This window comes from Cervus canadensis, chromosome 8 (genome assembly GCF_019320065.1).
Source record: "Cervus canadensis isolate Bull #8, Minnesota chromosome 8, ASM1932006v1, whole genome shotgun sequence".
In the NCBI taxonomy this organism is placed as follows: Eukaryota; Metazoa; Chordata; class Mammalia; order Artiodactyla; family Cervidae; genus Cervus; species Cervus canadensis.
In genome coordinates this window covers 67,155,717-67,183,470 of record NC_057393.1, presented here as the reverse complement: position 1 = coordinate 67,183,470, position 27,754 = coordinate 67,155,717, and the positions used below count along the sequence as shown (strand labels likewise).

The 27,754-nt window shown below is 38.7% G+C and overlaps 1 protein-coding gene across 2 annotated transcripts in view; it reads right to left on the bottom strand.

Moving 5' to 3' along the window:
* Nucleotides 1–9,038: 9,038 nt before the first annotated feature.
* The window catches only part of PPA1 (inorganic pyrophosphatase 1), a 31,617-nt gene continuing 12,901 nt past the window's right edge, over nt 9,039–27,754 (bottom strand). The window contains exons 3-11 of one of the 2 annotated variants that reach the window (XM_043476717.1): nt 27,587–27,640; nt 26,641–26,760; nt 24,559–24,645; nt 23,569–23,695; nt 15,843–15,970; nt 15,354–15,439; nt 11,186–11,255; nt 10,132–10,174; nt 9,039–9,384 (exon numbers count right to left, since the gene is read on the bottom strand). In XM_043476717.1, coding sequence (XP_043332652.1) covers nt 9,353–9,384; nt 10,132–10,174; nt 11,186–11,255; nt 15,354–15,439; nt 15,843–15,970; nt 23,569–23,695; nt 24,559–24,645; nt 26,641–26,760; nt 27,587–27,640 — 747 coding nt within the window. In that variant the 3' untranslated portion in view covers nt 9,039–9,352. Of the gene's footprint in view, nt 9,385–10,131; nt 11,256–15,353; nt 15,440–15,842; nt 15,971–23,568; nt 23,696–24,558; nt 24,646–26,640; nt 26,761–27,586; nt 27,641–27,754 lie in introns of both variants that reach the window. The other variant, XR_006270876.1, reaches the window with a different exon arrangement.

Below are 27,754 nucleotides of genomic sequence, written 5' to 3'. Positions count from 1 at the left end.
TTGACTTTGCAGGTCATATGGTCTCTATCCCAACTATTAAACTCTCTCTCCATTATAGCTAGTAGTCAGTCACAGCAATTCATAAGTGAACGGGTTTGCTTGTCTTCCAGTGAAATGTTTCTACCAAACCTCCAGCAGGCTGGATTTGGGCCCCAGGCCATAGCTGGCATCTGTTGAGTACTACAACTTTCTCCTTTCACTTGGATTTTTTGGAACATCTTTTCCATATCAGCATATGCAGTGATGTCGTTGACTGCTACATGGCATGATATTTAGCCATTCCTCGACTGGACTGCTGGATATGTTTTCCAGGTTTCGTTATAAGAAACAAAGCTGCCATAGGCTGTATGCCTGGTTGGCTATTCTTAGTCAACTAGCATGAATTCTTATAGCAGAACTGGTGACTCAAAGGGTAAAGACAAATTTAAAATTTTGATAGATTGCCAAATTGTTTTCAGACTTTTTAAGAAAAATTCAGATTGCCACATACCTTTGTGATTTTTATTGCTTAATCTTATTCCTGGTGAATATTTTCTGTTAACTTAACAGTTTTGTAATAGCTAGAGGAAAGATCCCAGAGACAAAGGGAGCAATAAACTCTGGCAGTTGACTCGACTTAATAACTCTTCAATAAATACTCGCCATCATGAAGCAATTTGCACAGCTTTCTTGTCAGTATATGGAGAAGGAAATGGCAACCCAATCCGGTACTCTTGCCTGGAGAATTCTGGGGAGCCTGGTGGGCTACAGTCCATGGGGTCGCAGAGCCAGACACGACTGAGCAACTTCACTTCACCTTCACCTTGTCAGTGTAAAGGCAAATTCCCTTTGGCCCAAAAGCAGTGAGGGCAGCTGTTCTCAATGCAAAGAACATTCTGTGCAAAAGCACAATATAAGTCCTTGCGTGGCAAATATACTGATTAGATAGGACTTAATTGCCATTACAGGTGCAGCATATGCAGGCCTGGGCTCAGGGATGGTGAAAATGAATTTTGAATTTCCAATCAGAGGTCTCATTTGGGCCCTTTATATAACTGGGCCAATGCTTCAGATTACCTTACCTGGAAAAAAAAAAATGCATTGATCATGCAGTGTTGCTGAGGGTACAATATTTAAAAATTTTTTATTTTATATTGGAGTACAGTTGATTTACAATGTTGTATGTTTCAGATGTACAGCAAAGTAATTCAGTGAAACATGTATCCATTCTTTTTCAGATTATTTTCCCATATAGGTTACTACAGAATATTTAGAGTTGCCTGTGCTATATAGTAGGTTCTTATTGATAATGTTTTATATATATATAAAAATAATCTGTTTTATCAATTTTATATACAGTAGTGGGTATATGGGCTTCCCCAATGGCTAGGTGGGTAAAGAATCCACCAGCAATGCAGGAGACACAAGCAATGTGGGCTCGATCCCTGGGTTGGGAAGATCCCCTGCAGGAGGCGTGGCAGTCCACTCCAGTATTCTTGCCTGGGGAATCCATGGACTGAGAAGCCTAGCAGGTTACAGTCCAAAGGGGCACAAAGAGTGGGACATGACTGAGTGACTAAGCACACACACAGTGTGTGTAACAATCCCAGTCTCCTAATTTATCCCTCCTCTTCACCTTCCCCCTTTGGTAACCACAGGCTTGTTTTCTGAGAGTCTGTTTCTGTTTAAAATGAGTTCATTTGTATCATTTTTTAAGATTCCACATATAAGTGATATCATATGATATTTGTCTTTGTCTGATTTACTTCACTAAGTATGATCATCTCTAGGTCCATCTATGGTGCTACAGCTGGCATTATTTCCTTCTTTTTTAGGGTTGAGCAAGAGCCTGTTGATGAAAGTGAAAGAAGAGTGAAAAAGTTGGCTTAAAACTCAACATTCAGAAAACTAAGATCATGGCATCCAGTCCCATCATTTCATGGCAAATAGATGGGGAAACAATGGAAACAGTGAGAGACTATATTTTGGGGGGCTTCAAAATCACTGTAGATGATGACTGCAGCCATGGAATTAAAAGACTTGCTCCTTGGAAGAAAAGCTATTGACCTACCTAGACAGCATATTAAAAAGCAGAGACAATACTTTGCCAACAAAGGTCCATCAAAGCTGTGGTTTTTCCAATAGTCATGTATGGATGTGAGAGTTGGACTATAAAGAAAGCTGAGTGCCAAAGAATTGATGCTTTTGAACTGTGGTGTTGGAGAAGACTCTTGGGAGTCCCTTGGACTGCAAGGAGATCCAACCAGTCCATCTTAAAGGAAATCAGTCCTGAATATTCATTGGAAGGACTGATGGTGAAGCTGAAGCTCCAATACTTTGGCCACCTGATGCCAAGAGCTGATTCATTGGAAAAGACCCTGATGCTGGGAATGATTGAAGGCAGGAGGAGAAGGGGATGACAGAGGATGAGATGGTTGGATGGCATCAATGACACAATGGATATGTGTTTAAGTAAACTTCAGGAGTTGGTGATGGACCAGGAGGCCTGGCATGCTGCAGTCCATGGGGTTGCAGAGTCTGACACGACTGAGCAACTGAACTGAACTGAATATTCCATTGTATATGAAAAGAGAAGTACCACGTCTTCTTTTCCCATTCCTCTGTCAGAGGATGTCCAGATTGCTTCCATGTCTTGACTACTGTAAATAGTGCTGCAGAGAACATTGGAGTGCATGTTATCTTTTTGAATTATGGTTTTCTCTAGATTTATGCCCAAGAATGGGATTGGTGGGTCATATGGTAGTTCTATTTTTAGTTTTTATAGAAACCTCCATACTGTTTTCCATAGTGGTTGTACCAGTTTAAAAACACTCCCACCAGTAGTGTAGGAGGATACCCTTTTCTCCACACCCTCTTCTCTAGAGTACAGTTATGAACAACCAGTCTTCACTAAGCTCCCACTGTGGCCCTGGCACTGGGCTAAGTCCTTCACCTATTTCCTGCTACCCTGTGATGATGGTGATATCACCATTTTAGAGATGGGAATACTAATGCTCAAATAAGCTAAATCATTTAGCCACGGCAATATAGTTGCTCCTTTTGACTTCCAGCCCCATGGGGGGGAAAATGCAACTATATGCTGCATTGAAAACTGGCAAAAGCCTTGCAGAAAACAAAACAAGAGGAACAAAGATGTCTGTATTCCATGATCTTACAATCTACCCCTGGAAATTTATCCTTAGAAAATAATCCCAAAGGAAAAAAGTTATGCCTAAAGATACGGATAACAAAGAGCTAAACAAGGAAGTTTAACAAAAGAGAAATGATTAAGGAAATAATCAGTTTATGGATTAGTAAGTACACATTTTTTTAATTTATTTTTTAATTGAAGGATAATTGCTTTAGAGAATTGTATTGTTTTCTGTCAAGCCTCAGCATGAATCAGCCATAGGTATACATAATGACGGTGAAAACCAAGGAATAATGTAAAATAGTGGGAAAACCCCTGATCTCAAAGTCAGGTAACTGGATTAAGTCATCACATACCATCTGAGTGAACTTGGGTGAGTTACTTAGGTTCTCTGAGTCTCTTTTTTTTCTCAGAAAAAAAAAAAAGATTACTTCTCTGTGTGTAAGATAAGGTTTCAAAGTATTTGCATTCCCACTGTATGTAAATAGTAACACTTTATTCCATGGTCAGGCATGGCCATGAGGCCTCCATTAGCCAATGACCAAGAACATCTATGATGTGTGTCACTGACTTCAGAGCATTTAATCAGCAGTGTGAGGCTCCAGCCCTTTCTCCTTCTGTGTGATGGTGATCATCAGGAGAAAGCAAACATTAACAAGGTGGGCCAAGGCCGAGCTGTCACAGGGTGGACAGCTGCCCAGAGGCAGAGACGACTTTGTGAGGAGTGAGGAATGAACTGTTGTTTTCTTAAGCCACTGAGATTTGGTTATAGTCAAACACAGGAGGTCTATCCAGATGATGCGAGTAACCTCACCAGTCTGCTTATTACCACTCTCCCCACAGGATCGCAAACAGTGCCTGGCACAAAGCCAAATCTCAAGAAATGTTTGTAAAATGACTGTTGTCCCAAGGGTTAGGCTTTCTTTGAGGTTTTAGTATGCAGATAACCCTTATTCAGCACCAGTGATGAAGAACTTTACAGATGCCTGAAGTTGTTATGGGTTATTCTGTCCCACAAAAATTCATATTTTGAATTCTTAACACCCAGTCCTCAGAATGTGACCTATTTTGGAAATAGGATCATGATGGGTGTAATTAGTTCAGATGTGGTCATACTGGAGTCAAGTGGGCACCTAACCTGGATATGACTGATGTTTTTGGTGTGCCATGCAGCTTACAGGATCTTAGTTTCCCAAGCAGGGATTGAACCTGGGCCCATGGCATCAAAAGTGCCAAGTCCTAACCACTGGCCCACCAGTGAAGTCCCCTGATGTTCTTATAGAAGAGGAAATTGGAAACAAGCAGACAGGGAGAATGCCTTGTGAAGATTAGGGTTATGCTGCCACAGGCCAGGAGCTACCAAAAGCAGGGAGAGCCCTGGAATAACTCCTGCCTAGGGAGCACGGGCCTGCTGATACCTGGATCTCAGACTTCCAGCTTCCAGGACAGTGAGGTAAAACATTTCCGTCGTTTAGCCCATCCAGTTTGTGGTACTTGGTTATTGCAGCCCCAGTAAGCAAGTACAAGAGTATTTTACATTTCCTTACTTGAACAGAGGAGTGAAAGCTTTCTACAGAGGCGCTCATAACAGGAGAACTATTGTTGACATTTCTTCCGACTAATGTTGTGTCCCTTCCTTCCCATAAAATCGGGGTGGGTGATTTCCTATTTATTAGACCAATACTTGTGAAGTCCCCTACTTTGTATAGTCTTTCACTAGAAAACAATTTTTATCTTAACAAATCACTTCAGAAACCACATGACTGAGGCAGCATTGAGAAACAGAACTTATAAAAGAATAAGAGAAATACTACTAAAGTCTGAATGCTGATGTTTCTGATTCTGGTCCAGAAAAGAAGACATAGACCTGTTTTTCCCTGCTTCTCCTGCTAAGCACAGCTAACAACCCTGGAGATAGCAAGACACAACCAAGGAACTCTGGAAGGTACTAAGAAGGCTCGCTGGTTTGGGACCCCAGGACCGGAGAACAGCACTGACAGGGCACATACAGTCCTACCGCCCAACAGGAGGAGAGTCCTTCTCAAACCCCGACCTAGCAACAGAAGGCAGCCCAGACAGGCTTACACACCTGCCCCCACCCACAGAGAATGGGGGTCTGCCTGGTGGGCATGACACCCCTGGCAAGGGGGCCACTGGGAACCCAGGTGGAAACAACCAACCAGGGAGGCACTCTCCTTCCCCGCAAGGCCTGAGACACCCCTTTTCCACCAAGAGTTACCAAGGTAGGTGGGTAGACTGAGCCAGAGGGAGAAATCCAGTCGTAACAGGTATACCAGTTCAGGAAGCTTCTTTATCCCTGTAGCCCAAGACTCTCCTCCTTCACCAGTAGATACTCAGCCTCCTCAGGCAGCACCAGCAGGAACCAAGAGAAACCCCACTGGCCGCAGATAAACAAAATAACACTGCAAAGCTGCTGAAAATTAAACTGCCATCGAAACCACAGTTCACAAAAGTAGGCCAAGACCCATGTGCTAACTCTAAATAGGGTGATGCTTGCTAAAAATAAAAGATTTAAATGGGTCCTAGCATCTCCTAACAGACAAGATGCCTAGGGTATTAACAGTCACACATCATACCAACAACCAGGAAAATCACAAGTTGAATGAGAAAACAGTCAATGGATGCCAATACTGAGATGAATCTTGACAAAGATTTTCAAGCAGTCATCTTAGAGCTGCGACTAGATTGCCAATTAGAAACAGATCTACTGTTCATATTATCAGTCTCAGAAAAAGAGGCGAGTGTGGCTTGGGCTGAAAGACTATTTGAAGAAATATAGTTGGAAAATCCCCAAATTTGGTAAAAGACAGAAACTTCCAGGACAAATCCCAAACAGGATAAAGCATTACCACAGCAGGAATTAGCTTAAATCTAAATGGTCTAACTATATCAATTAAGAGACAAAGATTGGATAAAAACGCAACTCAACTGTATGTTACTTATAAGAAACTCACTTCAAATTGAATATGCATAGGTTGAGAGTAAAAAAATAGAAGAAGATATAACATGCAAACAATCAAAAACAAGGAGTGACTATATCAGTGTCTGATAAAGTAGATTATGGAGCAAAGAAAATTACTACAGACAAAGAGGAACATTACACAATGATAGAAGGATTAATCCACCAGCAAGACAAAGACCCTAAATGTGTACACACCAAACAACAGAGCCTCAAAATACAGGAAAAAGCTGATAGAGCTGAAAGGTAAAACAGACAAATCCACAGTTGTAACTGAAGACTTCAGCACCTCCCTTTCAACAACTGATAAAACTAGAAGAAAACCAGCAAGGATACAGAAGATCTGAAAAATACTACCAATCAACAGGATTTAGTTAAATAGAATATTCCACTCAACACCAAAATCCACATTTTTTTTTTTTAAAGCAACTATGGAACATTCCCCAAGACAGACCACATCCTGGGCCATAAAATCACCTCCGCAAATTAAAGAGAATTGAAATCATATGAACTCTGTTTTCTGAGCATATGGAAGCAAATTAGAAATCACTGACATAAACACATTAGGAGTCTAAACACATGGCTAAAACTGATCTGTAGGTTTACTGCAATGCCTATCAAAATCCCAGTAAGGTTTTTTCCCTAGGCATAGACAATAGGCATAGTCCAAATGTATTTTAAATTTTATATGAAAAGGCACACGCCCTGGACTAAAGAATAAAGTGGAAGGAAGCACTCTATTTGGTAGTAAGACTTACCATATAGCTAGAGTACCCAAGGGAGTATGGTTCTGACAGGTTAGACTCGTAGATCAGTGCAACAGACTGAGCACCCAGAAATCGACCCACACAAATACACTCAGCTGATATTCGACAGAAGCACAAAACCAGTACACTGAGGGGAGAATAACCTTTCAACAGATGGTGCTGGAGCAGCTGGACATCTGTAGCAAGAATGAAAGAACCTTGCCCTAAACCTCATACCTTATACAAAAATAAACTCAAAAGGGATCATAGACTGAAATGTAAAGCTATAAAACATTTGGAGACACTCTTTGGGATCCAGGTAAAGAATTCTTAAACTTGATACCAAGAGCATAATTCATAAAAGGAAAATTTGATACAGTAGACTTTATCAAATTTAAAAATCTGTTCTGTAAAAGCCCATGTAAAGAGAATGAAAAGTCACAGAATGGGAGAAAATGTCTGCAACTACATATCTGACAAAGGACTTTCAACAGTTAATGGTAAAAAAAAAAAAAATCTAATCAGAAAATACATAAAAGGTAGGAACAAATATTTAACCAAAGAAGATATACAGATGGCAAATAAACACAGGAAAAGATGTTTTACATAACTAGCAATTAGAGAAATGCATGTGAAAACTGCAACAAGATATCACTACACACCTAACAGAACGGCTAAAATAAAAATAGTGATAAACCAAACTCTGGCAAGGACGTAGAGAAAATGAATCACTCATACATTGCTATAGGAAGTGTAGAATAGTATAGCCACTCAAGAAAAGCTTGGCAGCATTTTATAAAACAAAATCTATGCATCTACGAGATGACTTAGCAATTACAGTGAAAAGTTATATTGACACAAAAATATGTACATGAATATTTACAGCAGCTTTATTTTTTATATTTATTTGCTGTACTGGGTCTTAGTTGTGGCAGGTGGGATCTTGATTGTGGCATGCAAACTCCTGAGCTTTAGCATGTGGGATCTAGTTCCCTAACCAGTGAACAAACCCGGGCCCCCTGCCCTGGAGTGTGGAGTCTTAGCCATTGGACTACAGGTAAGTCCTTGCAGCTTTAATAGTCAGAAACTGGAATGAGCTTAGATGTCCTTCACGGATGAAATAGTTTATACATACCATAAAACAGTACATACATCCAGGGGAGAGGGTGTAAATCTCACGCTAGGCCACACCCATATATGCAGGTCTCCAAGGTGAACAGCCTCTGGCATACATACCATACTACTCAGCAATAAAAAGGAATGAATAAAAAGAATGAACTATAGATACATGTGACAATCTAGATGAATCTCCAGGGAGTTATGCTGAGTGGAAAAAAGTCAATCCCCTGAAGTATTGTATGATACTGTATGATACCACTTACATAACATTCTTGAAATGACAAAATTGTAGAAATGAAGGATTAGTAGTTGTCAGGGATTAAGAATGGGAAGTGGGGAGGACATGAGAGATGGGTGTGGTTATAAAAAGATAAAACCAGGGGTCTTTGTGATATTAGAAGTGTTAAGTATCTTGTAGGACACAGGAGCCCACACAGGTTATTATACAGAAAAACACACCATACAGATGAGTACAGGCAAGACTGAGAAATCTGAGGATGATGGGTAGACTCTCAGGACCATATCCTGGTTGTATTATTAGATTGTAGCTTTACAAACTCTCACCTTTGGGGGAAAAGGTATAGAGAAAGTCTCTGTATTATTTCTTAACAACTGCATGTGAATTTATAATGATCTCAAAAAAAATTTTCGATTAAAACAATCTGAATGCTTAATAATGCCTTTACACAAATTGCATCTCTTTTACAAATGAGGGAGCTGGAGTTGGATGTTTGGTACCTAACCTGAGATTACAGAGCTAAGTAAGTAGATGATGTAGGATTAAAATCTCAGGTCTGCAGAGCTCCGAAGTCACAAATTTAATCACAGAACTATTTTGACTGATGGTTCACAATGGGACGACAGGAATTAGGTAAGAGCAGAGTATCAAGAACTACTGTAAATATAAGCGATTTCATTTTCAGGTGCCTAAAAAAATAAAGTCAGTTTTTAGTCTAATAAAACTGAATTATAAGATCAGTCATAGAAAGCAAATACCAAACAGCACCCAAGCTTGCTTGGTAGTGTTCGGCTTCAGATTAAAATAAAAATATCATAAACCAAGTTGAAACAAAATAATTTTTATTTCCTAACCCATGGCAAACATATACATCCAATATGTACTTATCTTCCATACTCAGTCACAGATGACTTCCAAACTACAACCGCCTTGATATTTAAGCAGGAACTAAAAGTTACTTTAGTTGACATGACAAATGCTCTTAGATGGATAACGTATGAATATATTGGATTGGTGACAGCAGAATCTGACTGATTAGTTCTATAAATTTAAAGCTTGGAAAAGCTACTACTTTGACATCTAACACTTTCCAACAAGCAGGATGCAGCAGTATCAGCTTGTATTCCAGAGAAACTTCCTTAGTTTTTCTGGTGATGGAACCACTTATCCACTGTAGTCAGGAAAAAGATAAACAAATTAGAATCCCTGTTAGGAATCAAAATTACACCCAACATATAACAGTGAATAATATATTCATTGCTTTGATATATCCTGCTATGGATTACATTAAAACAAATCTACATACATGCACAGCTTCACTAAATTACCAAAACAGGTAATTTATCAGTATTTTGTTTGGGGCATCCTTACTCTTGTGGAGAAGGAAATGGCAACCCACTCCAGTATTCTTGCTTGGGAAATCCCATGGACAGAGGAGCCTGGTGGGCTACAGTCCATGGGGTCGCAGGGTCGGATATGACTGAGCAACTAAACATCCTTACTCTTGATGGCTGATCCTACAGGCAATTCTCACCAGAAGAACCTTACAGAGAATTCTAATATCTAAAGATGGAAAGAACTGTTTTCTGGGTGCATCAGCCTATGGCCAGACAGGGATGCAGAGCCCAGCCTGCTCCAGCCTCCACGAGGCATCTACCTCCATGAGGCATCTATCCTCCATGAGGAACTCAGAACAGTGGGTGATGACTTGGAAACTGCTGTCACTGGGGGCGGCACTAAAGGGGGTACGTACAGCCACCTTTTCCCCACATCTGCCTCAAGACACTGAGCATGTGCTTCTCCCCCTTCTCCTTTCTCTGTATGTATGTGGTATGTAAGGTATATCTAGAGATATACATGTAATTTCCCACACTAATGCAAAACGTTTAATGTAATTTTACTAGAATACAGATCTTACCATCTGTTGGTATTGTGCAGGCAGATTCACACGGTGGTGGTAACTAAAATACAGTATTAAAATATATTAGCCTAATTCCAGAAAAAGAATAAGCTAAAAAAAGTATATTGACAGAAAGATCAAAAGGAATGTGAACAAAAGACAACTATCTCAAATTTTAAGTTCTAAAAATAATTTACACCAGATGGGAACAATGCAAAGCTTGCTCTACTGCTAAGAAATGCTAACAAATTCAAAACCTCTTGGCTTTTAATGATACACAGGAGAATAATTAATAAAAATGTTTTTTTGAAATAATTAAAAAACATGTATATATAGACTTTATATATACATACATATATATAAAATGTAGGCAGAATATTCTTATTGAAAAGTAACGGTTGTTAACCAATGGCTTTTCCCTTCTAATTTATCTCAACTTTGTCAAAATTTATACACAAATAAAAATAAATCTAAAGGTACTGGCTTCTCATTAAATTGTCTTTTTCCCTTGTACTACCTTGTTTACAAGTCAGTAAAGTCAGACCTCATTTTCTTTGTTTTTCTTGTCTAGTATTATAAATGAGAATAATTTTAAACAAGCTTCAGTCTTTAGGTTAATCAAAATCAGATTGTTTCTTTGATGGATGATTTATTACCTCACATGAAAGTCTCTCTAGGACTACAAACCACTCTTGGAATGGTACCTGAAATTTGATGACTTTCTCCATCCTTGCTATGAGCACGCCAAGTAAGTTTCCATTGGTACTCTTGTGAAAAATGGCTTATGATAAGTACTCAGACACGTGGATTATTTAGAACATTCTAGAGTCATTTTGAGTCTTACAAACTGTCCTACCTTGCTATCTGCCCAGGTTAGGGTTGACTAGGATTCTCCTCAGGTTTCCCTCAGTCCAACGTCTACTTGAGTTTATGGTTTGTAATTTCAAGACCTCACACCATAACAGACGTACAGGACACCCTCAAATATTTATTGAACGTACTTTCCCTCCCCATTCAACACCATATTTTTTGGCCGTTGTGTGTGTTTTTTTTCCAGGAAGCCTTTACTTACAGCATCCACAATGACTTTGGCAGCATCAGGATCACAATGGAAGGGGCTCTCAGACACCGTGGTGTTCATGCTGTTACACAAAGGGAAAGTGTCACACTAACAAACTTCTCTCATTAAAACTGGTGTTTAAAATAACAAGTTGAAGCTGGTAGGTCAGGTGAGATTCAAGTTTGGTGTCGTTGAAAGATTTCTCACCTATATTAAACATTCTGATTATTTTGGCAAGATACAGCTATTCTTAAGGTAGATTTTACTCAAATACTTTAACATGTTCAGATTTTAAAATCTGTGATTGAGTGCTTTCTAATTCTTTGAGAGAGCTAAGAAATGCAAATTAAAATGAGAAACCTATTTTTTCTAATTAGATAAAATGAAAAAAACAAAAATTTGGTTTCTATCGGTGTTGACACCTGGCAGGAGCAACACCTGGTTCAATATTTCTGAAAAATAATCTGGTAAAATGTCCACAACAAAATAAAAAAAGAAAAAAAATGTAAAACTACCACCAAAAAAAAAATGTGTCCAAAACCTTTTAAAAAGTACATACACTTTGATAGACAAATTCCACCTCTCCAAACTCTAATTTAAATAATTATGTACAAAGATGTTCAACATACATGATTTCACTATTGATAAGATTGAAAAACTGGAAGTTACCAAAATGTCCAACAACAGAGATGATTAAAAATGATTTATCCATCAGACAGAACAATATACAGATGGAATATTTATAAAATATTATATATATAATGACATAAATGCTTGCAGTGTTAACTTTTCTAAACCACAAAACAAAATGTATATATTATATATGTGCATATGCTTAGTTGCTCAATTCTGTCTTACTCTTTAGGACCCCATGGACTATAGCCCACCAAGCTCCTCTGTCCATGGGATTATCCCGCAAGAATACTGGAGTGGGCTGCCATTTCCTACTCCAGGGGATCTTCCCGACCCAGGGATCGAACCTACATCTCCTGTGTCTCCTACATTAGCAGGTGGATGGATTCTTTACCACTGTGCCACCTGGGAAGCCCATATATTATACATACAATATGATTATTTTTGAAAATATACTTAAAAAGGACTGTAAAAAGAGAAAACTCTACATGTTACTAAGAGTATCTATGGAAAAACTGAGATTAGAGTGATTTTTTTAAAACTTTTTTTGGTTAACTATGATGCAAAATTTCCTTCATATTGAATTATTATATACTATTATGTTGTTATGATCAAAAATATTCTATGAAAAATAAAAAATATTCAGCTACCTGTTACTTAACGTGCACTAAGGCCATTTCCATAGAAATAATAGGATACCACAAAATAGAGAAGTTATTAAAAGCAAAGTCTCATGATTGTACATTTTCATACAAAGGTGTGTGTGCTCAGTTTTCCTTATGTGTGTGGAAAGACAGATGTTTTTATTTTACAAGACATTATCCCGACTTACAGAAGATTCCCGGGAATTTCCTATAGTTCTTTTCTCCCTCCAGAAAAGAAATTTATTTATTTTTTTTTTTCAGAAAAGAAATTTATAATATAAACAGATGCTGGGGTGTGTATGTATATCTTACCTTGCATAAATGGGATCACACTATAATAAGTATACTGCTACGGACTTTGCTTTTCTCATTTTAATATATTTTGGACATCATTCCATATCAACATATAGAGAATAATGTGCCATATACTGTTCTATGAATTGCTTAATCATTAAAATTTGGTTGTTTCTAACTTTTTTGATATTATAAATGACACTGCAATGAACATCCTTGTACATACATCTTTCAGGACTATCTCTATAGGATACATTCCTAGTAGTAGTGCTACAAAGAAATACAAGAATTTAAAATTTCGAGATTAATGGCTGATTTACATGTTATACAGCAGAAACTAACACAACATTGTAAAGCAATTACCCTCCAATTAAAAAAAAAAAAGACACACAAAAAACTAGGAACTGACTACTGTCAAACTGCCCTCACAAAGGCTGTACCCATCCAAACTCTCACAACTACATATAAATGTTGCCACTCCAGGCTATCATTTAATTTTTTAAAATTTCACACATCTATTGAAGGATAACGCTATCTTTCTGAGCTGCATTTTAAATTATAAAGTGAGGCTGCACATCTTCCTATATGTAAACTTACTTTATCTTTTTCTCTCCATAACTCCTTCTTCTTATCAATTTGAGTAATTTATTTATAAATTAAGAAATTTAGTCCTTTGTCAGGTGTTAAGAAAAAACTGGGAAGAACTGCCTCCTGATACATTAAAAAATCGTAAATCTTTCTTTTCTGGATTTTGAGTCTGTCTTCTGTTTAGAAAGGTCTTCCCTACTACAAGCTAATGAATTAAATTCACTGAGTCTTTTTCTAGAATTTTCTCACATTACAATTTATCTGTCTGGAATTAAACACTGACATAAGAGCTGCAAACTCATGCTGGCAGCCAGCGCCAATTAACATGTGGGTATAAAGTAGCTGGGGTTAAGGACACTGGTTGGTGCTGGGCTATTTGTACAGGGCACTTGTGGAGCACCTGCCTGGTTACAGCACCTTTCAGAAATGAAAAACAGCCACAGCATAAGGGTGGTTGCCAGTGTGCATATCTGGAGGAAGAAAGGAATGTAAAGGGCAAGTTAAAGATCTATCCTCATTTTCTTCTTAAATAGGCACTTGGTGCAAACCTCACCACCACTACACCCTTGTTTTTTTTCAGGATTTCTCTCACTATTCTGACATGCAGTTTTTTTTTTCTAGATGAAACTGAATGTTATTCATGAATATATGATACCTTTACATTTAACATCTTTTATATTTCTCTATAGAGTTTTAAAGTTTTCTTCTTCTGGGTCCTTCATATTTCTTATTTATACTTTTTTTTCTTAAATACTATTCTACATGGGATCTTTTCCTCCATTATAGTTTCTGTTATGTTCATATACTAAGCTAGCAATGTGCATATATACTCATTTTATAATCATCTACCTTATGGAATTCTTTTTTCTAGGGTTTTCTGGGTACACAGTCACATCATCTGCAACAATTTGCTTCCCCCTTTTCCAGTATTCCTGCATCTTATTTCTTTCTCCTATTTACTTCATCAGCTAGTATTTTCAGAACAACACTAGTTAAGTGGTAATGGTGGCCATTCTCTTATAATCTTTTAAAAGGAGGGAGTATATTATACTAAAAATAAGCTGGGGCCACACAGACTCGGATGCGAGTCCTCACTCCAAAACACTTAACTGTGGTATGACCTTGGTTAAGTTTAATCTCCCTGTATCTCTGTTGCATGCTTGGCAAATATTAACTGCTCAATCAGTATTAGTTATTGTTATTAGCAGCAGAAGTAGTAGTAGTAGTTAATTCAGTGTGCATGGTAGATCCTGGTTTAGTTGTGATGATCCTACATATTTACATCAGAGAATACCAACCCTTGCACTCAACCCATTCTGAGCACCCTGATGCTAGGCAGTTTTCCCCAGTTACCCTTACAAAGCTCTGATCTCACTCCCCTTTATAATTTTAGTTTGTACTTATTCAGAGTATCTTTGTGGCATTTTTTTTTTTTTTAACTTTCTGCAAAGAAAAAAATGTTGCCTGCTATATTCCAGTTCTACAAGGATCAAGCCGTTAGCCACTATAGTTACCTGCTGACAGTGTGCCCTGAGGGGAATTCAGGATGGAGAAGAACAAGAAAGATTTGGGTATACTGGCTCCTAGATAGTTAACATGAATTTCTAAGAAAAAATTTCAAATGACCCCAGATTCTTGCCTCTTCTCATACATAGAAAAGCACTGAAATCCTTAACTTGAGATGCCTCTTCTTTATGATTAGCAGTCATCTTTTTATGCTTGATTACATGTTTTCCCAGCAAAAAAAAAAAAAAAAAAGTTTATATCTCTCTTGGCTTCTCCCTTACATCTCTGCAGTAGTTCTTTAGGGCTATCTGAGAGGCTGTCTCCTGGGCTATAGTCCTCAAATAAACTGTAACTCACAACCTTTACGTTGTGTGGTTTTTCTTTCAGTCTACACTTCCTATTGACGTAAGTACTGATAAAACCAGTTATCTCTTTCCTAAGTGAAGGTTATTAATGTATCTGGAGTAAGCTAGTCTGCTTTGTGTGTTAACATGGAGAAAAGAGTTAATGCTTACCAGCTGATTCCTTTTCCATCAGTTTTCTTAGTCACTAATGCTCTCCAGTAGTCATGAGTGCTTTCAATAATGTCAATTGCAAAGTTCTAAAATTTAAAGAGATATTCATTAGAATAACAGAAACAAGTTCTTTCCTTTTCTAATTTTGGGCACGGTGCATGGCATGTGGAATTAGTTCCCCAACCAGGGCTAGAACCCATGGTACTTGCAGTGAACACAGAATCTTAACCCCTGGACCACCAGGGAACATCCCTGTTCTTTTCTTATTATCAACATTTTACCAAAGCATGATAGCTTCCTCTCTTCTGAATCATTTCCTTGTATCAAAAATGGAAGAAAACCATTTAAACGAACAAATCAACATAAAGCCTGTCTTGGTGTCTTTAAACATCTATTTTATGGTCATATAGTCTTTAGATGGTAAAAATATGGTTAAATTATGTCTCAATACAGATAGGCCTAAAGCTACAGTTCTGAGCGACACCTTACCTTATCTTTAAACTCTGCATTGAAAGCAAACTCATTCTCAGGTTTTCCATCTGGAACCTTGTACCTCCTAAACCAATCCACAGTAGCTTCCAGGTAGCCAGGTTTCAGCCGCTTGACATCATTAATATCTAAGAAGAGAATAAGTTTCTCTTCTCAGATTGCAAGATATATATGTAATTATTTATGCATTCAATAAAAATACCAAGTACTTTGAAGAGCTATACGATGGATTGCCAAAAAAGTTCAAATAATGTTAGAACTAATATCTTTTTGAGAAGAGAACATATATACACATTAAAAGAAAATCATCTAGTGTCTTAGAATAGCTCTGACATTAAGTACTAAAAGAACAATCAGTACCACAATAATTCCTATTAAATAAGAGGAGGGAGAAATGACTGGGGGCTGCATGAGAGAATAGTTTGGCAAGCGTGTGTAACTTCCCAGGGCTCAAACCTGCGTCTCCTGCAATGCAGGCAGATTCTTTACCACTGAATCACCTGGGAAGCCCTAAGAGAAGGATGTGTGTTTCAGTTTTCAGTCATGTCCAACTCTTTGTGACTCCATGGACTAGCCCTCCAGGCTCCTCTGTCCATGGGATTCTCCAGGCAAGAACACTGGAGTGAGTTGCCATTCCCTTCTCCAAAGAGAAGGATAAAAGATACTAAGTTTCTGTATAGTCATTATCAATGCTGAGCCTCAATGCCATCAAACTCAAGTGTAAATGACCAAACTGCTTTTCCATGCAAACAGAAGATACAAGTACAAAAAAATCCATCAGGAAAATTGTAATTGGAAGGAGGAATACGTTCAACAACAGCTTATTTATATTTCTGTAATATAAACTTGCCTTAAGCCTAATTTATAATGTATATAGTTAAAGAAAATCATGCATTTTATTATCAGAGTACCACTTAAAGTAGGGAAAGTTTACAAAGTGGACGGGGAAATGTTTAAACACTGATAAATTTCAAGGAACTTATAATTCACATAAAAGGTATCATCTGATACAGAAATAGTTTGAAAATCCAGAAATCCAAAATGCAAGTGTATGTTGTCTTCCAACCAACTTCCCATCCAATTCTATTCTTTAGGCACCAAATGCAAGTCTGACAATTCAGTTCAATAATGACACTGACTAATGGAGTCAGGTCGCACAGTTAGAGGGCTCAGTTCCACAAGAGTGATCCCACTTCAGATGTTGGTGGCAAATTCCAAGCCATGACCACTTGCTATAAATCAGTTTCCTATAACTCTCTCCTTGGGTTTGATAATTTGCCAGAAACTCATAAAACTCAAGGAAACACTGAGCTTATGTTTACTGCTTTAGTATAAAGAATACAACTCAGGAACAGTCCAATGGAAGAGATGCATAGGACCCAGGATGGGGGGATGCAGGGTGTAGTTCCCACGTCCTCTGCAGGGCGGAGGGAGGCATGCCACTCTCCCAGCACTGCAGTGTGCTCACCACCTCAGAAGTGCTCCACATCTCATGATTCCAGACTTCTCATGGAGCCTCCCCTGCCAGTCCCAGGGGTCAGTGGTTGGGGCTATAAGTTCCCACCCTTTAATCATTCAGTTTTTCTGTTGACTGAGCCTGTCTGAGGCTAGCTAGGGGCCCCACCTTAAGTCACCTTATTAGCACAAGCTCAGGTGTAATGAGAGGGGCTCACTGTGAATAAAAGACACACTCATCACTCAGGAAATTCCAAGGGATTTTGTTCTTTACCAAAAACTAGAGACAAAGATCTAACATATTTCTGTATTCTATCATAGTAAGGAATAAAATGTAAGAACTGATGAACTGTTTGACTTTTTTTGAACCAGATATTGAAAGGTATGCTGGACCCAGACTTGGGAACCCTGGACACTAGACCCAAGGGAAAAAAAAAAAGTAGGAAAAACCTCAATTTTTGTTCCTCATGTTGTACTTTATGTATCAGTTCTGTGCTGTTCCTTGGGTTCAGCCTCTAATCAGCCCACAACCATGAGCAGCAAGAAATGCTCACTTTCCTGACGCCCACAACTGCAGTAGGCAGGTGGCTGGCCATCGTGGGCCCCACAACGTCAAAGAGGATCAACATGGCCAACCTGGTCACCTTAGTGGGTAGGCCATCCTCCCCTTGGCTCTATATTCCTCCCAAAGTGGTGGCTTGTCAAGTGCTCTCTCTACTTAATTCTCTCCCAGTTATAACAGATGACGGACACTGCCTTACACTGACATTTAAGGAAAGCTATATATTGCTTGCACCACGGGACCAGCCACCCAGAGATACCAGTGTTCAAGGTCCCCCACGTTCAAGGTCAGAGAAACCCAAGTAAGACAGTAGGCACTGAAGTGGCTGTGAGGAGATACCCCACGTCCAAGGGCAAAGTAGAAGTCCCAGCAAGACACCTTGTCTAACTCAATGAAACTAAGCCATGCCGTGTGGGGCCACCTAAGACAGACGGGTCAGGGTGGAGAGGTCTGACAGAATGTGGTCCACTGGAGAAGGGAATGGCAAACCCATTCAGTATTCTTGCCTTGAGAACCCCATGAACAGTATGAAAAGGCAAAAAGATAAGATACTGAAAGATGAACTCCCCAGGTCGGTAGGTGCCCAATATGCTACTGGAGATCAGTGGAGAGATAACTCCAGAAAGAATGAAGAGATGGAGCCAAAGCAAAAACAACACCAGTTGTGGATGTGACTGGTGATAGAAGTAAAGTCTGATGCCATAAAGAGCAATATTGCATAAGAACCTTGAATGCTAGGTCCATGAATCAAGGCAAATTGGAAGTGGTCAAATAGGAGATGGCAACAGTGAATGTCAACATTTTAGGAATCAATGAACTAAAATGGGCTGGAATGGGTGAATTTAACTCAGATGACCATTATATCTACTACTATGGGCAAGAATCCCTTAGAAGAAATGGAGGAGCTATCATAGTCAACAAGAGAGTCCAAAATGCAGTACTTGGATGCAATCTCAAAAACGACAGAATGATCTCAGTTTGTTTCCAAGGCAAACCATTCAATATCACAGTAATCCAAGTCTATGTCCAGAGCACTAATGCTGAAGAAGCTGAAGTTGAACAGTTCTATGAAGACCTACAAGACCTTCTAGAACTAACACCCTAAAAACTATGTCCTTTTCATTATAGGGGACTGAAATGCAAAAGTAGGAAGTCAAGAAACACCTGGGGTAACAGGCAAATTTGGCCTTGGAGTACAAAATGAAGCAGGGCAAAGGCTAATAGAGTTTTGCCAAGAGAATGCACTGGTCATAGCAAACACCCTCTTCCAACAACACAAGAGATGACTCTACACATGGACATCACCAGGTGGTCAACACCGAAATCAAATTGATTATATTCTTTGCAGCCAAAGATGGAGAAGCTCTATACAGTCAGCAAAAACAAGACTGGCAGCTGACTGTGACTCAGATCGTGAACTCCTTACTGCAAAATTCAGACTGAAATTGAAGAAAGTGGGGAAAACCACTAGACCATTCAGGTATGATCTAAATCAAATCCCTTATGACTATACAGTGGCAGTGAGAAATAGATTTAAGGGACTAGATCTGATAGACAGAGTGCCTGATGAACTATGGATGGAGGATCGTGACATTGTACAGGAGACAGGAATCAAGACCATCCCCAAGAAAAAGACATGCAAAAAAGCAAAATGGCTGTCTGAGGAGGCCTTACAAATAGCTGTGAAAAGAAGGGAAGCAAAAAGCAAAGGAGAAAAGGAAAAATATACCCATTTGAATGCAGAGTTCCAAAGAATAGCAAGGAGACATAAGAAAGCCTTCCTCAGTGATCAATGCAAAGAAATAGAGGAAAACAACAGAATGGGAAAGACTAGAGATCTCTTCAAGAAAATTAGAGATACCAAGGGAACATTTCATGCGAAGATGGGATCAATAAAGGACAGAAATCGTAGGGACCTAACAGAAGCAGAAGATATTAAGAAGAGGTGGCAAGAATACACAGAAGAACTGTACAAAAAAGATCTTCACAACCCAGATAATCACAAAGGTGTGATCACTCACCTAGAGCCAGATATCCTGGAATGCAAAGTCAAGTGGGCCTTAGAAAGCATCACTACAAACAAAGCTAGTGGAGGTGATAAATTCCAGTTGAGCTATTTCAAATCCTAAAAGATGATGCTGTTAATGGGCTGCACTCAATATGCCAGCAAATTTGGAAAACTCAGCAGTGGCCACAGGACTGGAAAAGGTCAGTTTTCATTCCAATCCTAAAAAAGGCAATCCCAAAGAATGCTCAAACTACCGCACAATTGCACGCATCACACAATTGAGTAAAGTAATGCTCAAAATTCTTCAAGCCAGGCTTCAGCAATACGTGAACCATGAACTTCCAGATGTTCAAGCTGGTTTTAGAAAAGGCAGAGGAACAGAGATCAAATTGCCAACATCCGCTGGATCATGGAAAAAGCAAGAGACTTCCAGGAAAACATCTATTTCTGCTTTACTGACTATGCCAAAGTCTTTGACTGTATGGATCACAATAAACTGTGGAAAACTCTGAAAGATATGGGAATACCAGACCACCTGACCTGCCTCCTGTGAACTATGTATGCAGGTCAGGAAGCAACAGTTAGAACTGGACATGGAACAACAGATTGATTTCAAATAGGAAAAGGAACATGTCAAGGCTCTATATTGTCACCCTACTTATTTAACTTATATGCAGAGTACATCATGAGAAACTCTGGGCTGGAAGAAGCACAAGTTTGAATCAAGATTGCCAGGACAAATATCAATAACCTCAGATATGCAGATGACACCACCCTTATGGCAGAGAGTGAAGAGGAACTAAAGAACCTGTTGATGAAAGTGAAAGAGGAGAGTGAAAAAGTTGGCTTAAAGCTCAACATTCAGAAAACTAAGATCATGGCATCTGGTCCCATCACTTCATGGCAAATAGATGGGGAAACAGTGAAAACAGTAGCAGACTTTATTTTGGGGGGCTCCAAAATCACTGCAGATGGTGACTGCAGCCATGAAATTAAAAGACACTTACTCCTTGGAAGAAAAGCTATGACCAACCTACACAGCTTACTAAAAAGCAGAGACATTACTTTGTCAACAAAGGTCCGTCTAGTCAAGACTATGGTTTTTCCAGTGGTCATGTATGGATGTGAGAGTTGGACTATGAAGAAAGCTGAGCACCAAAGAATTGATGCTTTTAAACTGTGGTGTTGGAGAAGACTCTTGAGAGTCCCTTGGACTGCAAGGAGATCCAACCAGTCCATCCTAAAGGAAATCAGTCCTGAAGATTAATTGGAAGGACTCATGCTGAAGCTGAAATTCCAGTACTTTGTCCATCTGATGCATAGACGTGACTCATTTGAAAAGACCCTGATGCTGGGAAAGATTGAAGGCCGAGAAGGGGATGACTGAGGATAAGATGGTTGAATGGCATCACCGACTCAATGGGCATGAGTTTGAGTAAACTCCAGGTGTTGGTGATGGACAGGGAGGCCTGGTGTGCTGGGGTGGATTCACAAAGAGTCAGACATGACTGAGCGACTGAACTGAACTCTTATGTAAATAGCACGTGTGAAAATGGACACAGTGATCAACAGGATCAGGACTAAATGAAGCAATGCACTCTCAATGTATACAATTTAAATAATACAGAACTATCTGAAAGAAAAAGTCAGTCTCCGTCTTTTTTTCCCATTGCACTATTAAATGTTGGTGTTGAGTCTTTTTTAAATGAGTTTATATATATATGCAAATATGCACATATTTAAACATATATGAGCTGGTACTCTGAAAGGTAAAAATAACAGCAGAAAGGAATAATATAAGAGCTAAATTTATAAAATTCTTAGAAGGAAACAACTTTGTGACCTTGGATTAGGCAATGGTTTCTTAAATATGATACCAAAAGCACAAGCAATAAAAGAAAAAATAGACTACATCAAAATGAAAACTATGAGTACTTCAAAGGACACCATTAAGAAAACAAAAGTACAAATCCACAAAATGGAAGAAAATACAGACAAATCATATATAGCTGATAAAGGTCTAGTATCCAAAACATATAAGTACTCTTATAGCTCAAAAATATGATGATACACCCCATTAGAATGGCTATACTTTAAAAAGATAAATAACTAGTGCTGGCAAGGAAGTAGAAAAATTGGAACCCTCTCAGGACTGTAAGATGGTGCAGCTGCTTTTGGAAAAAATCTGGCAGTTCCTCAAGGGGCTAAACATGTGACCTCTCTGGTAGCTCAGTTGATAAACAATCCGCCCACAATGCAGGAGACCCCAGTTTAATCCCTGGGTCGGGAAGATCCAGAAGAAGGAAATGGAGCCCACCCCAGAATTCTTGCCAGGAGATTTCCATGGACAGAGATGCCTGGTGGGCTATAGTCCATGGGGTTGCAAGAGCTGGACTCGACTTAGCAACTAAATCACCATCAAGGGGCTAAACATTAAGAGTTACCATTTCACTCAGAAACTCCACTCCTAGTCAGTCAGTTCAGTCGCTCAGTTGTGTTTGACTCTGCGACCCCCTGGACTGCAGCACACCAGGCTTCCCTGTCCATCACCAACTCCCGGAGCTTGCTCACCCAAGAGGATTAAAAATACATGTCCACACAAAAACTTATACAGGAATGTTCATAGCAGCAACGTTATTCCTAATAGCCAAAAAGAACCCAAATGTCCATCAACAAATGAATGGATAAACAAAACGTGATATATATCCACACTACAGAATATAACTCAGCCATTAAAAAAATAAGTACTGATACATGCTACAACATGGATGAACCTAGAAAACCTCAGTAAAAAGAAACCAGACACAGAAGGCCATATATTTTACAATTCCATGTATGTGAAATATCCAAGACAGGGAAATTCACAGACATAAACAGGTAAGTGACTGTCAGGGCCTCGGAGGAGTAGGGAACAGGGGGTGACTAAGTACTTAAAGGTACAGAGATTCCCTTCAGGGTGATGAGAATGTTCTGAAATGAGATAAGTGGTGATGGTTGCACAACATTGTGAATGTACTAAATGCCACTGAATTCTACCCTTTAAAACAGTCAAGACAGTGAATTTTATGTTAATTTTACCACCAAAAAAAGGGAGGGATAAAGTACTGATACACATTACAATGTAGAGGAATCCTGAAAACAGTATGCTAAGGGAAGGAAGTCAGATATCATGTGATCCCATTTATGTGAAATGTTCAGATCAAGCAGATCCATAAAGACAGGCAATAGGTAGGTGGTTGCCAGGGCCTGAGGGAAGCGGGGATACGGAGTGACTCTTAATGCACGTGGGATTTTCTGTTGGAATGGTAAAAATGATCTAGAATCAGATAGTGGTGGCAGTTAACAGCCTAGTGCATGAATCAAACCCATGGAATTGGAAACTTTAAAATGGTGAATTTTATGACATGTGGCATGTATATCTCAACTTTTTTTATTTTTTTAAAAATACAGCAAATAAGTGCTAGCATGTGGAAAAGGAAAGAAGAAAACAGGAGAGACAAACTGCCAGATTTCTTCTTTCCTGGAATGAAGGAGAAAGCTTACTTAGTTAACCACAGAAGTTCAGTAGCAGAAATCACAATGCTCTGTCAAATGTTTTGCTCCTCCATCCTTTAATAGTTTGAAGGCATGGGCTTAACGACTCTGTCATTACAGGTTAAGTCTGGTACTGGGTAAGGCTCAGACCCTACATATTTTCTTACCATTATAATTGGCTGCATCAGGATCTTCCACATTAATGGCAATGACTTTCCAGTCAGTTTCCCCTTCATCAATCATAGCTAGAATGCCCAGAACTTTCACTCTGATAATTTCCCCTCGTGCACACACCTGAGAGTCAAAAACCACAGCTAGGTCAAAACTACAGAATCAAACTTTGGAAGAACAGTTTTACTTGGTGGATAATAGGAAATGAGGAAGATGCCAAATTTCTACAAACTTAAGATGGTTCCTGTAAGCAACTTTTAAAAAGCTAAACAAGTAAATGTCCACTAATCTTATCGGAGTTGAGGGTGATTCATGTTTTTTAAACTGTCATTGCTTGTGCTGAAGAATAAATGCTCCAGAGTTTGTTTCAAACACCTATTTTAATGCACCCTCTTTACCTTCTATTTTATAGACATCACTGAGTTAGGAAAGTCATACAATAAGCCTGGACTTTATGACTTAAGCAACTGAATGACAACTTTCTTTTCAGTTGCTTACTCTTTTCTTGAGGCTGGGAAAGATCATAAAGAAAATAACCATTTAAAAAAAAAAGGAAAATAACCATAGTTAGAACCTTAGAGTAACTCTACTTGATAGAGGAATCCCTACCATAAACCCCCAACATGTGGGGTTATTTAACCCCTATGGGGCCAATTTACTAGTCACTCCAAATCCTGAGGCAGGTTTTGCCTTGTTGCCTCCTGGTACCCTTCAGCCACTGACTCCTCATCTGCCTTTTAAAGCAATGCAGAACATGTCCAGTTCTTCCACACACATGCATATAATATACACCTTTTCCTAGGCTAGGTTTAAATTACAAATTATATTGTACTAATGCTTAGAATGGAATGGAAGCTTTTATCACCCAAAGAGACATCATTACTTCACTGATATTCATATATTTACAATGTTTTTTAAAGTAAGAACTTTGTAGATTTCATTGCTCTCATCTCAACATTAAAGAAAAATATTTCAGATTCTATTACCTTGCTTCCAATTTCACACACATCAATTGGGTCATTGTCACCGCAACAGCCAGTGTGTTTGTCATTGTGTCCTGGGTCTTCCCAAGTCTAAAAAAATAAAATAAAATAAAACTTAAGAGTGTATTATTCCTATATGTGTTAACGACAAAAGCGGATCATGTTGGCACTAAAAGATCCGTGATCTTTCTGCAAAGGTAGGAATCTTCAGCTATTTATTTCTCATTAAAATGAATCCTTTATTCATACCTTTACTACCACAATAATCTTAATTAAATGCTGGGCTCCCGTTAAGCACATAATGCTAAACTAAATTTAAACTTTAAAATGGATAATGATCCTATTTTAAACAGAAAAAACCCAACTATCTAATAACTGAGACAATATGCAAACACAAATGTAGACCCAGATGTTCACTTAAAAAAATGTATCCAAAGAAAACTGCTTTGGTGAACTCTTTGTACTTATTCTATTAACTAGACTTTCTTTAAAAGATGTCTCCAAGCAGAGCTAGGTAGGTGGTAGTATCAAGATGGAAATGACATGTGCTGACGGCAAAAATGTCATCACTGGCCAGGATCAAGAATGAGAAGTTTAATCAGGATTTGCTGAAAAGTTAAATCGCTGGGCTTCTTTCCTGCTAAACTGTGAGACAGAGTCCTCTCGGAGCACGGCGCAGGGGAAAGGATGGGCTGCGCTTGTCAGGAAGTTCAGTCTGCAGTGCAGATGCCGCTTTGGTTCTTTTCCCTCCCAACCCAGAACATATTTCTCGGATTTGTTTGCTTACTCAGCTGGAGTAAGGGCAGGGAGATAAAAGTGATGGGGAAAAGAAGACCAGACCCAACAAAACCAAATTCAACCTACAGAAGAATCAAGCATTTCAGCGATGTTTTCCCAGCGGAACGACGTTTCAAGGCTGAACAGTAAATCACCTGAAGTATAGGGTGGAGTGCTCTGCTTAGACTTGGTGATTACCTCACAAGCTAGATGGGGCTTCCCTCATGGCTCAGCTGGTAAAGAATCCTCCTGTAATGCGGGAGACCTGGGTTCAATCCCTCAGTTGGGAAGATCCTCTGGAGAAGGGAACAGCTACCCACTCCAGTATTCTGGCCTGGAGAATTCCATGGACTGTATAGTCCACGGGGTCGCAAGGAGTCGGACACGACTGAGCAACTTTCACTTCACAAGCTAGATGGGTTTGCCCTATGTTTTAGTAACTTACAGGTTGTTTCACAGTAGATTCCACTTAGTAGACTTAATGGTTAATAAAAACAAACTTATCAGCAGGAAGAAAATAAATTGAATATTTAGAAATCTTAAGTGTCACAGCATTGGTTTAATCAAACCAGAATTCAGTATACATTCAGTAATGTATACTGAATTCTAGAGATTCTTTATTCAAATATGAAATAAGAGCCTATACACACTGCTATTGTGCTAGGGATAAATTGGTAAACAATGCAGATATCCCCTCACGTCAAAGGGGTGACTGTTTAGGAAAACAGAACTCCATTATTACTTTACCACAAAGAAGGAGAAATCTGGATGATAGAGAGATAAAAGTCAACAGCTGTGAGAACTTAGATGTGCCACGTTCTAAGTGCTTGATTCCTCAAACAGCCACATGAGCTATGCACTAGTAATATTTCAAGGGGGAATATTACCATCTCAGGAAGGAAGAGGCAGAAGGAAGTTAGAAAATCTAGAAAGTGGCAGACTTAGGATTTGTACCCTCTTCTAGGTGGTGCAAAAAAAATCAGTGCTTTTAAGCTCTAGTTTCTCAATAGATCTGCTACTCAACCTGTAATGAAAGAATTTGTGTAGTTTATAACCAGTCCATGTTAAAAAAAAAAATAGATATTTCAGAGAAGAACAAACTTTCAAATGTGAAATAATTACCTTTTAGTTTATCTTGAAAATAAGTTATTTAAGGAAGTATTAAAATGACTTAATTACCCCATATAATTTATAATCTACTATAGGAAAAACTTTTTGTAGGTATTTAAGTCTTTTATTTAAGTAGTAGGTTAAATTTTTGTAAGCTAAGCTGAAAAATACATTTCTCACAACTGCACAGAGACAGACCTGAGGGATGGCACCGTAGTTCCAGATATATCCTTTATAAGGGAACAGATTTGCAACGTAACGGAGTTTTCCTTTCTTCACATCTTGCTTAATTGGGTTTAAAGGGTCCTTTGTAGCAATCTGAAACAAAAAATTTCAAATCATTGTGTATTTGTATGTGAAATACTATTCAAATAGGGATTTAAGGAATTATGAAATAGGCATCCCCTAGTTCCACTTTCATGACATATTTTTACCCTGAACACTTTCATAATTTAAAATAAAAGTTTCATCATAATCAGCCTGTAAGTGGAAAATTTATTTAAGGTACACAGGAATGAACAAGATGGGAAAAAGAACATTTACTTTTTTCTGAATTCCAGAAAGCAAAAAGTAAATTATCAGCTAGAATAAATCCTAACATTTGAGAAAATATCTAACTTCGGCTTTCCTTTAAAGCATTTAGAATTATTCAAATATTTGTCTAATACATGTGAAGTTTTATTACTGTCAAAAAGCTTAGGTGATAGCAAATATTATGGATATCCACAACAGAAAGCCAAATTTATTAGGTGTCATCAGAATAAATTAATACAATGTGACAGAAATTCCAATAAAATTATTTTTATGGCTGGGCTGACTGAAGCAAGCCTGTTGACTACATGGAGGAGTCAACAAAGGAATTAAAGAGAAGAAGACAGAAGAGAAAAAGGTGATTCTCGGTTTGGGGAGTGCCAGAAGCAAAGGCGTGGGAAAGGAAAAAGTGTAGCATATTTGCACACAGTAAATGGTTGAGTTTAGCTGGGGCACAGAAGGAAGACAGGCAGGCAAGGGGAGATACAAATGGAAAACCAATTGGGACTAGAAAGACGACAACCTTGGACTTTAGCTGTTTAACCCTTGAGCAAATCGGTGTGACCACATCAAAACTGATATCCTCTATCTGACGAGCAAAGGTGAAACATACCTCCATTTTTGCATTTGACCAGCGTGGCACTTCAACCACCATGTGAAACACTTCCTGAAACACAGAAAAGGACAGAGGGTCACTGGGGCTCATCTGTCCTCTTACTTCAGTGGAAAGAATGCTCCTATAAAGAACACAGTTTTAAACATAGCAGAACTTGTATCTCTG